The sequence below is a fragment of the Chlorocebus sabaeus genome, chromosome 7 (assembly GCF_047675955.1).
Source record: "Chlorocebus sabaeus isolate Y175 chromosome 7, mChlSab1.0.hap1, whole genome shotgun sequence".
NCBI lineage: Eukaryota > Metazoa > Chordata > Mammalia > Primates > Cercopithecidae > Chlorocebus > Chlorocebus sabaeus.
The window spans coordinates 105,547,098-105,561,780 of NC_132910.1; the positions used below are offsets into that span (position 1 = coordinate 105,547,098).

Consider the following 14,683-nt stretch of genomic DNA (forward strand, 5'->3'; position numbering starts at 1 on the left):
AGCTAGTTAGGGCTCCTATTTATGTCCAGGGGACAGGACCTGGACATTCGTAAAAGGACTGAATATAGATGGATAGCTAAGAAAAAACCAAATGTTAAGATTACCATTATTTATAGCCCAGTGATTTAGTATTCTAAAAAAAAAATCCAAGAACAACAAAATAATCCCTAAGAAGGATAAGAATTTTAAAACATGCAGTTTAGAAAACCAAATTAATCAGGCCTAGGGCTCAAGTAAAAGAAAATCTGAGATATGAAGTCTGGAACACTGGGTCTACATTCTGTTCCTGACTCTGTGCCCTTGGGGAAGACACTGAACTTCCCCACCCCCGATTCATGTGTCTAAGGACGGTGTAGGATTTCGTAGCCTTCCTAGTGATGGCATACTATTAATCAGAACCTTAACCAGCTCTATTCTCACTACCTCAGTAAAATGATGTTAAAAATTAGACCTCGTGACATGAGAGAAGAGGGGAAATTAATTACAGATTACAAAGAAAGTGTGGGATCTAAGTTTAGGGTGAGGTGTTTTATTGAACCTTTAGGGTTGGTCATAACACCTGCCATATAGCAGGTATTCAATAAATGTGGTTAGCCTGATGGAAAGACAGGCCTTCCCAGTGATGGTAAAGGACCTGGGGCAAAAGAGACCTGTGGTTGAGTCCTGATCCCCACACATTAACACAGTGACAAGACAAAGTTATAAGCCTCCATTTCTTCCTATAGAAAATGGAGATAATACCTCATAGGGTTATGAGGATTAAATAAGAAAATGCTTAGCTCAGTGCCTAGTACATAGGAAGCACACTGTGAATATTAGTTATTATTATTTCTAATACTGTGATCATATCTTCCATCCAAAGACTTCTCTGAGGAGCAGGGAGGATCCAAAGAAGCCTGCAGGTGGGAAATCTGTTATCCTTCTAGGACTTTAGACTTCTGCGGAACTGCACCTCCTCCCTCTCCTAGTTCTTAAGAACAGAAACTCTCCAGGGGCCCGCGGTGAGGTAGCCAGTGGGAAGATGAGGTGCAGAAGTAAGGTGGGCCCTGCGAGCCTCAATTTCAGCCTCTTCTGCGCTGAGACCCAGGCGGATCTTGCTTGGCCTGTATGCGTTACTGGGGGAAATGGACGTGGGCCTGAGTGCTGCAGGTGCGAGGGCGCTGCCCCCAGGCCGACGACCCAGCGGGGCCCCTGTAGCTGTCATTACTCCTTCTGCAGGCGGGTAGGAGAAGCGGTGGCCAAAGTGGGAGTCGACGGCTCAGTGCAATCTGAGTGTTGGCCGGGAAAGTCTAGGCTCTTTCTAAATCTCGCAGCCAGACCTGGAGACCCATTCGCATATATTTAAGGCGTTTGCACACAGAACGTTATCACAGAATGCAGCCACCTTTCTTACGATCCGGGAAACCAGAGGTCTCTCCAGCAACTCAGGGTAGAGGAATTTCTCCTATCTCCATGTGACATCTTCTGATTTAGAAGAACTAATGTTAGATTTCTCTTGGGCCTTTCCACCTACAGCGATAGTCTTCCCTTTGTTTAGCTAAAATTGAGGCAGATAGGAAACTACTACTGGGGACATGAGCCTATTAGCGTGTAAACGTATTTATATGAAGTGTGCCTCTAGGGAGCCATTCAGAACCGACCTCTCAACCACAGAAATAGATGAGATTTTGAGAACATTGAGAAGCTGCCTTTTGCAAAGTAAATGTACCATGGTCCTTGACGAAAGGGGGTCGGGGGCGGGGAGAAGTCCAGCCGAGAGAGGAGCTCATTCCATGCTATATTTTTGCAGTTGAAAAGCTGCCTAATCATCGCTAACCGCTTCCCACATAAGAGTTCTGGGAAGACTTCAGAAAAAAGGCAAATGAAGACTTTCAACTGCCTCCTTCGGGCTGCTGCTTCCGGAAGCCGAAGCCCTAGCACGCAGAGCAGCAGGAGAGGGCTGCTTTCAGGCTGTTCCACTGAGCAAAACAAATTCACTTAATGGCATAACGTTCTGGCTTAAAATTTGGAATTTATCAGAGGCAAAAATATCCTTCAAGAAACTATGGACACTCCGTGCCCTCATTCATTTCCATGGCAGCAGGGTATCTGCATTTTGAGCAACCTATAGAGATTCATGCCTCCTATCGCTCTCACCTCCTTTCTTTTTAAAGGAAAGCCCTTTCCAAAGAAGGCGGCCAGAAAATGGACCCCACTGGGGGAAAAAGAAAAATGAAACGCAAACCACCTTGGCACTGCTTGCGTCTTCCAAAACGCGGTGGGGACAAGGCTATTGAGTCTATAGGTAATTCTTTTATATATATAAAATGTATACATATGTATATATTTTTTACACATAAAATTATATATATATATAGTTGTATGAAGCCGTGAAGCAATTATCCATGCTTTTGTCTCCCTCAAGTTCCCCAGGTGGAGACAGTCATAATCATTATAAGCCGCCTTAGTGACCACCAGGGACGGAAACCGTTAATTACCACGTCTCCTTTGATCTCCACACAAGAGGTTTTGGTATTGGCGCTTTCCAAGAACTGGACCAGAGGAGCCAGTTCAGAGTCTGACGTCGGTTCTGCATTTAACGTACACACCGAGGTCTGGATCAGACTCCCCCGATTTTAGCGAAGTGTGTTAACTGCTGTGCTGCTAGAGGCTAGCAAGCTCCCTGTGCGCAGCTGATTAGTTTCAGCAACTCGCCACCTGGGCGCTTTTCTTTAAATTTGGGGAGTAAACTGCGAAAACAAACAAATCTCCACGTCCACTGGCTCTCTCCCCTTCCCCAACTTCCTCTCTCGACTCGTTTGTGGGAGTTTTCTCCTCTTTGCTGGAACTATAATGCGATGCGCAATCGTTTGTGAATGAACAAAAGTCACCGGCAAGCAGGGCGACGGGGACAGATCGCTGACGGCAGATTAAGGGTGGGAGCAAAGGCCCGGCCTCCAAGGATAATGGGGAGCCGTCTTCCCCCACGCCTGGTCTCTATGGCCTCCTTCGTCTTCCAGGTAAGATGAATGTTCCTTCATCCATCATCCGCAGAGTACCCTCCCTCAGGCGTGTGTAGAATCTGCTGATGAAACCTATTAGCCCCTACTGGGCAGCTTTGTGGAGCCAACCAACGCTCTTCATTGTGGTCTTTGTCTGCAGAATTTAAGCATTTACATAATGCATTAGCACGGAACTCAGCACCGGGTGGGGACACCGCGTGCCGAGCCTGGCGGGGCTAACGCTTCAGCGGCTCCCTCACCCGGCAGCGCCCTAGGACCACCCTGGAGGATTCACTGGAGTTGGCTGCAGGCGCGCGGGCAAAGAACTTAGCATCTCATCCAAGTACTTCGCCTTCCTTGGCCATCTCCGGGATGTTATGCTTAAAAACATAAAAATAAAAATAAAGGGAGGGGGGCAAAGTTTCGGTGGGTGAACTGAAGCTGGGTCCATGTGACCCTGAAGCCGGAGATATAAACTTAACAGGAATCTTGCTTTCCTGGCGGACGTTGGACCTCGCCGTTTTTCATGCGGACCGTTGGAAGCTTCGTGCTCAACGGCCACAGGTGCCTAGGAGCGCAGAGAGGCCTCGGGTTCGAATCGCCGGCGGGCAGGGCCTGGACTCGCGGGTAGCGACCCCCGCCCCCCTCCCCCACGCGCACCGGCTGAAAGCATGGGGGATTTACGGCATTTGAAAAAAGAGGGGCTGGGCGCGATGGCTCCCGCCTGTAATCCCAGCATTTTGGGAGGCCAAGACGGGTGGATCACTTGAAGTCAGGAGTTTGAGACCAGCCTGGCCAACATGGTGAAATCCCGTGTCTACTACAAATACAAAAATTAGCCTGGCGTGGTGCTTGTAATCTCAGCTACTTGGGAGACTGAGGCACGAGAATCGCTTGAACCTGGGAGGCTGAGGTTGCAGTGATCCCAGATCGCGCCACCGCACTCCTGCTCTGGGTGATAGGGCAAGGCACTGTCTCAAAACAAAACAAAACAAAACAAAACAAAAGATTCGGTCAGGAAAGAATCCGCAGGCATTCGAGGCGCTCACACTTTGCAAAGTAAATTCAATCTCTTTATTAAGCCGAAGTCCCGGATATCCATCCTTTCAGAGGGAGGTGGTCCAACTCAGAAATCTCGCCCAAGAGGATTTTCCACCGAATACGACCCCGAAGTGCCAGGAACTCGCCCCAGTAGCGACAGGTGCAGGACCTTTCGTTCCACCACACCTTGGGACTCTACCTCTCTAAATAGAGCGCTTAAAAGCCGGTAGCGCAGCCGGGATCCGGCATCGGGAAAGAATCACCGAGCAGAACCCTGGAGCTAGAAGGCGACCCGCCCCCCTTCCAAAGAAACCGGGATCCAGCGCCCTCCCCGCCGCGAGCGCCGCGCGCAGGCGGCGTCCAATCAGTGAGCTTTCCGGGTCTGTGACGGCCTTCGGCTCCGCCCCCTCGACGGCCATAAAAAGTCACAGCAAAGCCTGCACCTCCAAGCACCGCGCGCGGTCCTGCCCCCGGCACGGCCCCCAGGGGCGCTTCTTCTCCGGCTGCTTGTAGCACCGGTCTCACTGTCCCCGCCGTCAGCCACCAGTTTCTTATCAGTCTCATTCCCCATTGTGGCTTTACTGAGCCCGTCGCCAGGCCTCGCTGTCTTCTTTGCCTTCCTCTCTCCTCCTCAGCGGCCGTACTTTGCGCCGTACCTCACCTGGCCTGCAGGTGAGCAGTAGCGCAGCGCCCCTGTCCGGCGAGCTTACCTTGCCCAGCCCGGCCCTTGCCGGAGTGGCACCGGCACCTCTCCAAGACTCCCTCTTCCCAGCAGGATGAAGAACCCCATGCTGGAGGTGGTGTCTCTACTACTGGAGAAGCTGCTCCTTATCTCCAACTTCACGCTCTTCAGTTCGGGCGCCACGGGCGAAGACAAAGGGAGGAACAGTTTTTATGAAACCAGCTCCTTCCACCGAGGCGACGTGCTGGAGGTGCCCCGGACCCACCTGACCCACTATGGCATCTACCTAGGGGACAACCGTGTTGCCCACATGATGCCTGACATCCTGTTGGCTCTGACGGACGACATGGGGCGTACGCAGAAGGTGGTCTCCAACAAGCGTCTCATCCTGGGCGTCATTGTCAGAGTGGCCAGCATTCGCGTGGACACAGTGGAGGACTTCGCCTACGGAGCTAACATCCTGGTCAATCACCTGGACGAGTCCCTCCAGAAGAAGGCACTGCTCAACGAAGAGGTGGCGCGGAGGGCTGAGAAGCTCCTGGGCTTTACCCCCTACAGCCTGCTGTGGAACAACTGCGAGCACTTCGTGACCTACTGCAGATATGGCACCCCGATCAGTCCCCAGTCCGACAAGGTATGACGTGTGACTCCCAGGGAAGTGGGCTCCGCGGGATGCCCCCTCCCATCCCTGACCTTTTCTCTTTCCCGCGAGTAGGGATCTAATTCCTGGACACCTTCACCACCACTTCCATACCATTCTTCTTTCTTTTTTTTGAGACAGAGTCTCGCTCTGTCGCCCAGGCTGGAGTACAGTGGCGCGATCTCGGCTCACTGCAAGCTCCGCCTCCCGGGTTCACGCCATTCTCCTGCCTCAGTCTCCCGAGTAGCTGGGATTACAGGCGCCCGCCACCACGCCCGGCTAATTTTTGTATTTTTAGTAGAGACCGGGTTTCACCGTGTTAGCCAGGATGGTCTAGATCTCCTGACCTCGTGATTCGCCCGTCTCGGCCCCCCAAAGTGCTGTGATTACAGGCGTGAGCCACCGCGCCCGGTCTTCCATACCATTCTTAAAGTTCTAGATTAAGTAAGGAAAGTTCTAGTGTTCCTAAGGTAGGCTAAGTAAATAAACAAATGGCAACATGGCTTGCAGGGTATCTCGAAATGCACAGAGAAAGGGTGTGGCAATGCAGGACCGCTTCCAGAGATTCCAGAGCTGCCCAGTATTGCTGCAGAAGTCATCAGGTGTCCACCCACCATGTAGTTCAAATGACAAAGGGCAAGTGACTGGGGGCAGGGTATACAAGAAATCAGTCACCGCTGCTTGCAACTTTAACCAAGAATTTCACTTGAAAGGAAGAGATCCAGAGTTTATATTTAATCCATAACAGTATAAAAACAAAGTGTGTGACTTTAAAATAAGGAACCACGCAGTTTTCTCCCTTTGAAAGCTGCATAGAGGGATTTTTCATTGCTTGCTATAAGCTATCAAAATTCCCAGTAATAGGGGCTCCCTGGTAGGTCCCTTATTCTTGTGTTGGTGCTTCAGAGTTGTATTTTCCTTGGTATGCTGAATTCTTTCTGGGTTGGCTTTAATCCCCATCTAGACTTCCTCATTGTTAAGCATCCTTTACCCGTTAGCCCTAAAGGTAGATTAGAGTGTTTATGGATTCCCCAGAGATCAATACAATTAGTTTTCAAGAAGAAATGTTAAACATTGGAAGGCAATTTTTATGAGTATTTTGAAAAACAGTATTAGAATTTAAGATTATTAAATTAGCCACAAATCCAAAGGGAAAAATGGATTTTTATTTCCTTTTAAAACATCTTAATTTTTAAAGATAGTTAAGATTTTAAGCCTGAAACTTTATTTACAATTGGAAACTTTCTCAGCCTTCATTGTACTTGTTAAAGAAGTCATTGTTAATGTTCAGTCTTTATAATGGAAACCTGGGCAGTAACATAATGAGCTTTAGTGTTACTCTTCATGTTTAGATATTTTTGGGACCAGAAAAATCTGAGTCAGTTTTTTTCATGTAACCAGTTCTTAATTGCTCCACATCTTGGTTAATTTTTTTGACCCATTTGGGAACATCTTTCTCTATCCTCTGTGGGAGAACATGGAAGTATTTTGCTTTTATAGATCAGTGTATGAAACTCCTTGTAGATTTTATAGAGCCACAAAAGACTCAATCTAGGAATTCTTTTCCAAGTAAAATAAAAATACAGTTAGAGTACTGTGCAGCGATTCAAGAATCACAGCTCTAGTCCAGGCCTGTTTAGAAATGAACTCCACCACATTTACAAACACTGGCTCCCAAAGTGTACAAAAGGAAACATGTCAGATTTACTTAGGAACCAAGCAAATCACTTCTCTAAGGAAAAACAGTATTTCTATCAGGTAATTAGGAGTTACCCATTCATGGAACACATATAGTGCTGCATTATATATTTCTACAGAAAAACAGTAACTAAGGCTTTTGTAAGGTAGTAAAATATTTAATCTGCATAAATAACTAGTTGGAGTAGTTTTTCATCTTTGGAAACTTTGTCAGGGTCTACAGAAGTAGAGAAGTGTTTTAATTGCTGTTGCTGCATAGCACCTCTTGTGAAACTGAGTTTTGTCTTCACTTTGAATGGTCTAACAAACAATTTGGCCACAGAGTAGATTTCCTGGGAGAAAAAAAAGTTTTCATCCCAAATTTCCTAATTCTACAAACTGTTTTTGAATATGCGCTGAGAGAAGTAGGTCATTAATACTGAAGGAAGGACTGGTTTCTACCTTTTGGAAACATAAGAAATTATTTGATTCTGGGTCTGATTGTTGAGTTCTGCATATATGCAACTAATATTAACATGAGAGTTACAAAGTTGTCTCTTTCTTAAATTTGAGTTAATAAAAACTCTCAAGAACACACTACCCCTAAGGAAAACACTGCAATTAGTTTGCAAATGAATGAACTGGAAAAGCACTTTTACTCCTTTGTGGTAATACTCTTTTTTTTACAAGTTTATAAGTCATAAAATTATGGGATTTTTATAATGCTGTTGACAATCAGTATTTTGTAAACTAGAAATTCCTTTGGTTAATAACTATTACTATTCCTTATGCTTTTACTACTATAATTTTTTTACTTTGTTAATACTGCTCTTTCATTGCCAAAAATGATGGCAAATGCCCCTTTTAATTTGTGTGGATTGAGTGCTCATAAAAGTGTTCCTACAGACTTATTGACCCCTTCTAGAAATTTCCTGCTATTGAGCACCACTAAAGATGCCTGCTGATCTGCTGACCAAGTGAACAGGGCATTAGACATGCGATGCTTCTTGAGAAAAATCTGCGTTTGTGGGAAATACAGTCCAAAATGATTCCGATTGACTTAATTATAAATTATCAAGGAAAAAAAATAAGGATAACTGTATTTACAACTTAGTCATTTACCAAAATATATGTCTTCCATCAACCTCCTTTTCTCTCTGTCCTGAAAACGTCAATTTGATCTTCACCACCTTAAAATAGTGTACTTCTCAATACCTTGCTAGTTTATTAAAAAGAGACAAATAGTGTGATAGAAAAATAGGCCAACATCTAGATAAGAGTTTCACACTTGTTTAGGTATTGTGTAAAAGTATGGATAGAGATAATCATACTGTCAGGATGGTTCAATATTAAAACTTACTGAACTTGTTCATGTTATCCCTTAAGAATTTGGAAACCGAGCTGCCCAGTCCCATGTAAGCCACTGTAGAAAACACTAAAAGCACATACAATGCCATGTCTAGAAAAAGAGCTTAAAATTAGTATGAATAGCAAAACCCATATAGAAATGACAATCACTGCATTCTGGCATCGATGGCAATATGGTAGTGATAATTGTCAACAAAGACAGTAGTAATAATAATCATTGTAATACCTTACATTTATACAGCACGTAGAAGAATACAGAGTACTTGTGCATGAAACATCTCAGTTAATCCTCAGAACAATTTGAGTGTTCCCATGGAGGAGCAGAAGAGAGTAGCCTGGACAGGTTAAACGACTACTTGAGGTGACACAGCCAATAAGAGCGGGAGCCAGGACTCAGACATAGGCCATCACTTTCGAGTAACATTATTTTTCTAAGGAAAACATTACACATATTAGAAGGATGCATTCCTCAGGGGTAGGGACAATATTTGTCTTTTTTTCCAGCAGCCAGTTATGTGTCATATAATCGATCCTGAATTTAGCATATTTAGTCAGGAAATGGAATTTGACAATAAAATTAGACTTTCTATACCTGTAGATTTTGAGATTTATAAAAAAGTTATTATTGGTATCATTAGATTTTAGAATGGCAAATTGGAGGAATTGAATCTACCTTTAATTGGCCAAATTCTATTATTTTTACTCAAGATTAGAGATACCTCTTGGCTCATCTAATTTTAAAATATGCTATTGTTATTAATAAGCACTTTGTTGTTTTAAACCTTTAGTCCTGAACAACTGTGTGGTTATACTTTCTATAGTTTTCTATAAATGCTGTATTTATTACATAGGCAACTGCCATTATTAACTTAATTGCCTAAGGGATCATTTCTACTACTATAGGGTATAGAATCAGAAGGGTATAGAATCAGAACTGGACTCTTAACATTGTAAATTTTTTTGTAAGTCATAAGAGAATTTCTAATTCTTCTGGTAGACAGAAAATAGCTTCAAAAACTGATTTACTGTTTGATATATTCTTGGATTTAGCCACCTTTTCTAATTTTCCAAAATTTTATTTTCCAGTTTTGTGAGACTGTGAAGATAATTATTCGTGATCAGAGAAGTGTTCTTGCTTCAGCAGTCTTGGGATTGGCGTCTATAGTCTGTACGGGCTTGGTGTCATACACTACCCTTCCTGCAATTTTTATTCCATTCTTCCTATGGATGGCTGGCTAACTTCATACCCCCATGTCAGTGTGTGTATTCTGTATGTAAATATTTTTATATTTATAGAGCATCAATCAGTATAAGCATTATTGAGAAAAATGTGACCTGTAACACTGTGTTCTGGATAAAAATGTGATTAGGAATCACGCAGAGTGCTTACTGTGTAAGCCCTAGAACAAAGGCTTTCTGAATCTTCTCAGGCAGTTCAGATTTAAAGCACCATCCAAACCTTGGAAATATGATAGGTTGTGGTAGAATTCAGCAATACGAGAAAACCAGCCCCTAAGATCATAGCCACAGGCAATTAATTGTGGTTTTTTTCTCTTGTAATCCTTGTATTGTTAAGCAGAATTTGGAGATTGGAAGACTTATATTGAGACCAGTAACTTTACTGTAAATTTACTTTGTTTCATTGAAAAAACAAATTGGTAAACTTATATTAAACTGGAAGAACTTTCCTTATTCAAATGAAAACATATTTGATGACTGGTCAAAAAATAAGCTCATAATCTATTTTTTTCATGTAGTATATAGGTCAAGAATGTTTTATTGTCATTACATGAAACCAATATTGACAAATATTACTTTAATGATATTGGCAAATAGTACTTTATGATAAAGTAAATGACCAGAATGATAAAGTAAATGACCAGAAAGTATAGAAATCTGTGTTTTCCTGTAAAAACAGCACCATAGTATCACTTGAATAATTGGATTTGGCTTTACTTACTAGGAAGCCTGGAATTCATCATTTTTTTCCTTTTATGTGCCACTGCGGTTACTTTAAATCACTCTCAGAGGTAAATGGATATAGGATTGAAATTATGTGGGTATTTGTCATGTGTGTGTGAAATAAATATGTAGATAGTCACATATACACAGACTGAGAGACGAATTGTTCTTGATTGCTTTATTATCATAATACCAGTGTGGTATAGCGTATCTATAGAAGTGAATGTAAAAGTAAGTCCAATCTATTTTCTTATGTCCTTGAATTTGTAGTGTTAACTTGTATATATGTTATTGGATGGGTTGTCTTTTAAAGCATTTATTAATGTACTATGAAATTTTTAAAAGCCTTCAGATTTGTTTTCTAGTCACTTTTCTCCATATCATTTCTAATTATAGTTTATATCCTTAAAAGAAGGATGCCACAGCAGTATGTAAAATCCAAACAAGTAGAACCCAATTTTAAAATTGTTTAAAATAATTTTAAAGTGGCTTAATACTGCCAGTCATGTAAATTGATTTTGCTGAGAGTCTTATAAGAATTGAGATATAGCAATAGCAAAACAAGTATTCAAGCACTTCTACAAAATGACCAAATTCTTAAAATGAAGCCACAGCTAGACTTGCATTTCTTAACTGTCTAGAATCACAAAATAACAATTCAATCATATTATGAGTGAATATGGGGAGGGCGGGGCCAGTCAATGATAATCTGAACAAATTTTAAGAACAGGATTTTATATTAAATAATGTTTTATCACCACTAATTTGCCCACAACAAACTTAGTGTTTAATTTTTCAAATTAAAAATTTATTTAAGTCTTATAAATAATTAAAACATTAAATGGCAATACCACAGAATATAGGTGTTCTCTGGACCTATTCCAACCACTTAAAATTATCTTAAGTATGCATATTTAAAAGCAACAACTATGAGAACTACTGTCTTAGTGGTTTTTCACTTACTATATATTACCCTTGTAGGAATAGTTTAAGTAAATTCATTTCTTAAAAATATAGTGTCCTCAAATAATTTTTTTGCAAACTTTAGTTATTACAGGCAGCAAAAACCACTATCTGAAATTAAATCTGTGTTCAAAGACCCCTCATTAAAAGCTAAGGACGTTCTTAAGATTGGAATTGAAATAATTAGTCTTGACTTACTTCATTAAAGCAAGATTCAATTCCTTGTTCATTTGAGTGTTCATTATATGCCAGGCATTGACCAGTTGCAATTTTATGATCCAGAATTAATATTATTATTTGTAAACTAGCTATAATAGAGTATGTACAGTGCTGTGGGAACAGAGGGGAAGAAGCAATTAAATCTGCCAGAAGGGTAAGAGAAATCTATTTGCAGGAGGCAATGCTAGCATTAAGCCAAGAAATAGTGTGAGGTGATCTTATCACACTGATGTGTTCAACTGTTTATGGGAAAAGGAAACTAGGATGGTTTTATTTGTGAAATGTTCTACAACACTAGAACTGTTGAACTTCTTGGGAGAAAAGGAGAGTCTTTGTTTTGTTGTGCTGAGTTTGATTAGTTGCTTAACAAAGTAGAAAGAAAAGCACATCTTCCTGATCACAGTTATAAAAGAAACCCTGAGGCCAGGCGCAGTGGCTTACACCTGTAATCCCAGCACTTTGGGAGGCTGAGGTGGGCAGATCACGAGGTCAGGAGATCGAGACCATCCTGGCTAACATGGTGAATCCCCATCTGTACTAAAAATACAAAAAATTAGCCAGGTGTAGTGGTGGGTGCCTGTAGTCCCAGCTACTCTGAAGGCTAAGGCAGGAGAATGGCGTGAACCCAGGAGGCGGAGCTTGCAGTGAGTGGAGATCACACCACTGCATTCCAGCCTGGGCGACAGGGCGAGACTCCGTCTCAAAAAAAACAAAACAAAACAAAAAAAACCCCTGAGCCATTAATGTGTCTCCTAACTTGAGGAAGTTCACGAATTTCTCTGGGCTTCATCAGTTAAGATTCATCCTTATGCTTCTGCAAGTCTCTTGTATTTATGTATTTCTATCCTGATTTCTGAATTGATAACCTAGTAGTGTCGGATGAAGTTTTTTGTGCTTATTTTATTCTTTGTCATAGATTAAGGCAGAATAGGACTAACTGGGGCTAAGATGAATTAATGTAAGTGTCAGATACTAGGCAGGTGTTAGGGATGAAATGATGAATGAGGCATGGACCGGTTCCTCGGAGTTTATGGCCTAGTAGACATAATTGTATTAAGACTTTATGCAGTTGATATTTGCATAAAGCTGACTGACTGAAGGAACAGGAAGTGCGACGGTTGATTTTAACAGATATGACCAAATTTATACAAACCATGTACTAACACTTGAAAGATGGGTGGATATTTTCCAGGAAACAGATTTCGGGCAGGACATTCCATGCATTGGAAATAGCATGAGCAAATGTATGAACATTGCCTACAACATGCCTGGACATAGCTTTGAGGTACCCTATGAGTTGTTGACTTGAAAACATGGAACTGCACAGGGCATTCAGGCAAGTGCAAGTGGTTCAGGGGCCAGAGCAGAGCAAGAGTGATGAGTAAAGATGTCAGAAAAGGAGAGCAATGGTCTGGTACAAGTCTTGTGTAGAACAAGAAGTTTAGACTTTTGAACTGGCAATTGAGATTTGGGGTTCAGAAAGATAAATCCCAAAAGTATGGAGGACAAAGGGACTCATTTTAAAGGACTAGCTAAGATGCTGAATCTCTTAAAAAAAAAAAAAAGGGTCTGTAATCATGAGGGTAGAGAGAAAACTGAAGGAAGAGTCAACAGACTTTAGCAAAATCCTTTTATTTGATTCATGCATAACGCTTGATGGAGTGTCAAGGAAGAGTCATTCACTTTTCTTTCCTGCCAGAAAGTTGGTTCTTACAAAATAGATGAAATTGATGACTATGTGTATATTGGATACTCCTAATTTTAGCTCTGTTAGATATGTTTCTTTCTAAGGACAAGCAAGTACGTATAGATTTGTTGTTTAATTTTTTTTCAGTATATATATGTTTCTTGTTTTTCCATTTTTCTACTTCATACTGTTAATGTCAAATATCAAAAGTGTTTTCCAGCAACATCAAGTTATGGCAATGGCAAAAGTCCTTGTTGTAGATGAGAAGCATATAAGAAATGGTTGCTAATCTTACTTTCGTATGATCTACTTAGAGTTTTAACCAACCTAGATCTGTCAGCTAAGCTAATTTTATATTTGGTATACATGTATGTCAAATAAAGTCAATTTTACATACTATCCTCTCTTGTCTTCGAATTTTAAATACATAAATGTAGATCACAAACTTTTTTTTTCAGCATGGTAGCCTGAAGAATTTTGCCTCTCCGAGCTTCCTTTACAGATTACCAAACATAGTTTTATGCATTTGAATTTAAAACTTTCTGTGGATCGGTCTTCAGACTGATAAGATCTATGTTATCCGTATCTTGAAGCCTACCTTGATTGTGTAGGAATAGGTTCTGTGTAATGTTAAATAACATATCCCTTCTCCACTGCACAAAATTAAGTAATAATGACAACAAATAATTAGTCATAACATGAACGCTATACAGCTGACCCTTGGGCAAAACAAGTTTTGTTTGTTTGTTTGTTTTTGTTTTTGAGACAGGGTCTCTCTTTGTCTTACAGGCTGCAGTGCAGGGACACAATCCTAGCTCACTGTAACCTCAAACTCCTGATCTCAAGCGATCCTCCTGCCTTGGCCTCCGAAGTAGCTGGGACAACAGATGCATGCCACAATGCCCAGCTAATTTTAAATTTTTTCACAGAGAGGGGGTCTTGCTATGTTGCTTGGGCTTGTCTTGAACTCCTGGCTTTAATTGACCCTCCCACCTAAGCCTCCAAAAGCAGTGGGATTATAGGTGTGAGCCACCAGGCCCAGCAACAACATGGGTTTTAACTGGGTGGGTCCACTTACACGCAAATTTTTTCAACCAAATGTGGACAGAATAAGTACTCCTAGGATCTGAAACCTGCTTATATAGGGAGGACCAACTTCTGTATATGTGGGTTCTAGTTCCTGCAGGGCTGACTGCCAGACTTGACTATGTGTGGATTTGGGTGTACATGGGGGTCCTGGGCCAATCCTCTGAAGATATCGAGGGAACACTGTAACTAGATTTATGGGTGAGGAGGGGATGGGATGTGAGTAGAAGCAAATTCCAGGGCCAGTCTTGAAATGCATTCATAGCAGTGCCAAGGACCATAGAGGTTACTGAGCTTAATGCTTAGCCATCCAATGACAGTTAAAGATGTGGAAAATCAGGCACTTAGGGGTTGAGGGGCTTCAGAGCAAGATCCAG

The 14,683-nt window shown here is 41.9% G+C and overlaps 1 protein-coding gene across 1 annotated transcript; it reads left to right on the top strand.

Moving 5' to 3' along the window:
- Nucleotides 1-4,473: 4,473 nt before the first annotated feature.
- Nucleotides 4,474-13,599, top strand: LRAT (lecithin retinol acyltransferase). The gene is made up of 2 exons (XM_037993123.2): nucleotides 4,474-5,338; nucleotides 9,476-13,599. Exons 1-2 carry the CDS (start codon nucleotides 4,799-4,801, stop codon nucleotides 9,626-9,628), a joined length of 693 nt encoding a protein of 230 aa, XP_037849051.2. The 5' UTR covers nucleotides 4,474-4,798; the 3' UTR covers nucleotides 9,629-13,599.
- The last annotated feature ends 1,084 nt before the right edge of the window (nucleotides 13,600-14,683 follow it).

Bases quoted from the DNA above. Each gene is read 5' to 3' on its own strand.
- LRAT (XM_037993123.2), top strand. From the start codon at position 4,799: ATGAAGAACCCCATGCTGGAGGTGGTGTCTCTACTACTGGAGAAGCTG. The intron at 5,339-9,475 runs GTATGACGTGTG...TTTATTTTCCAG, and splicing joins TCAGTCCCCAGTCCGACAAG to TTTTGTGAGACTGTGAAGAT.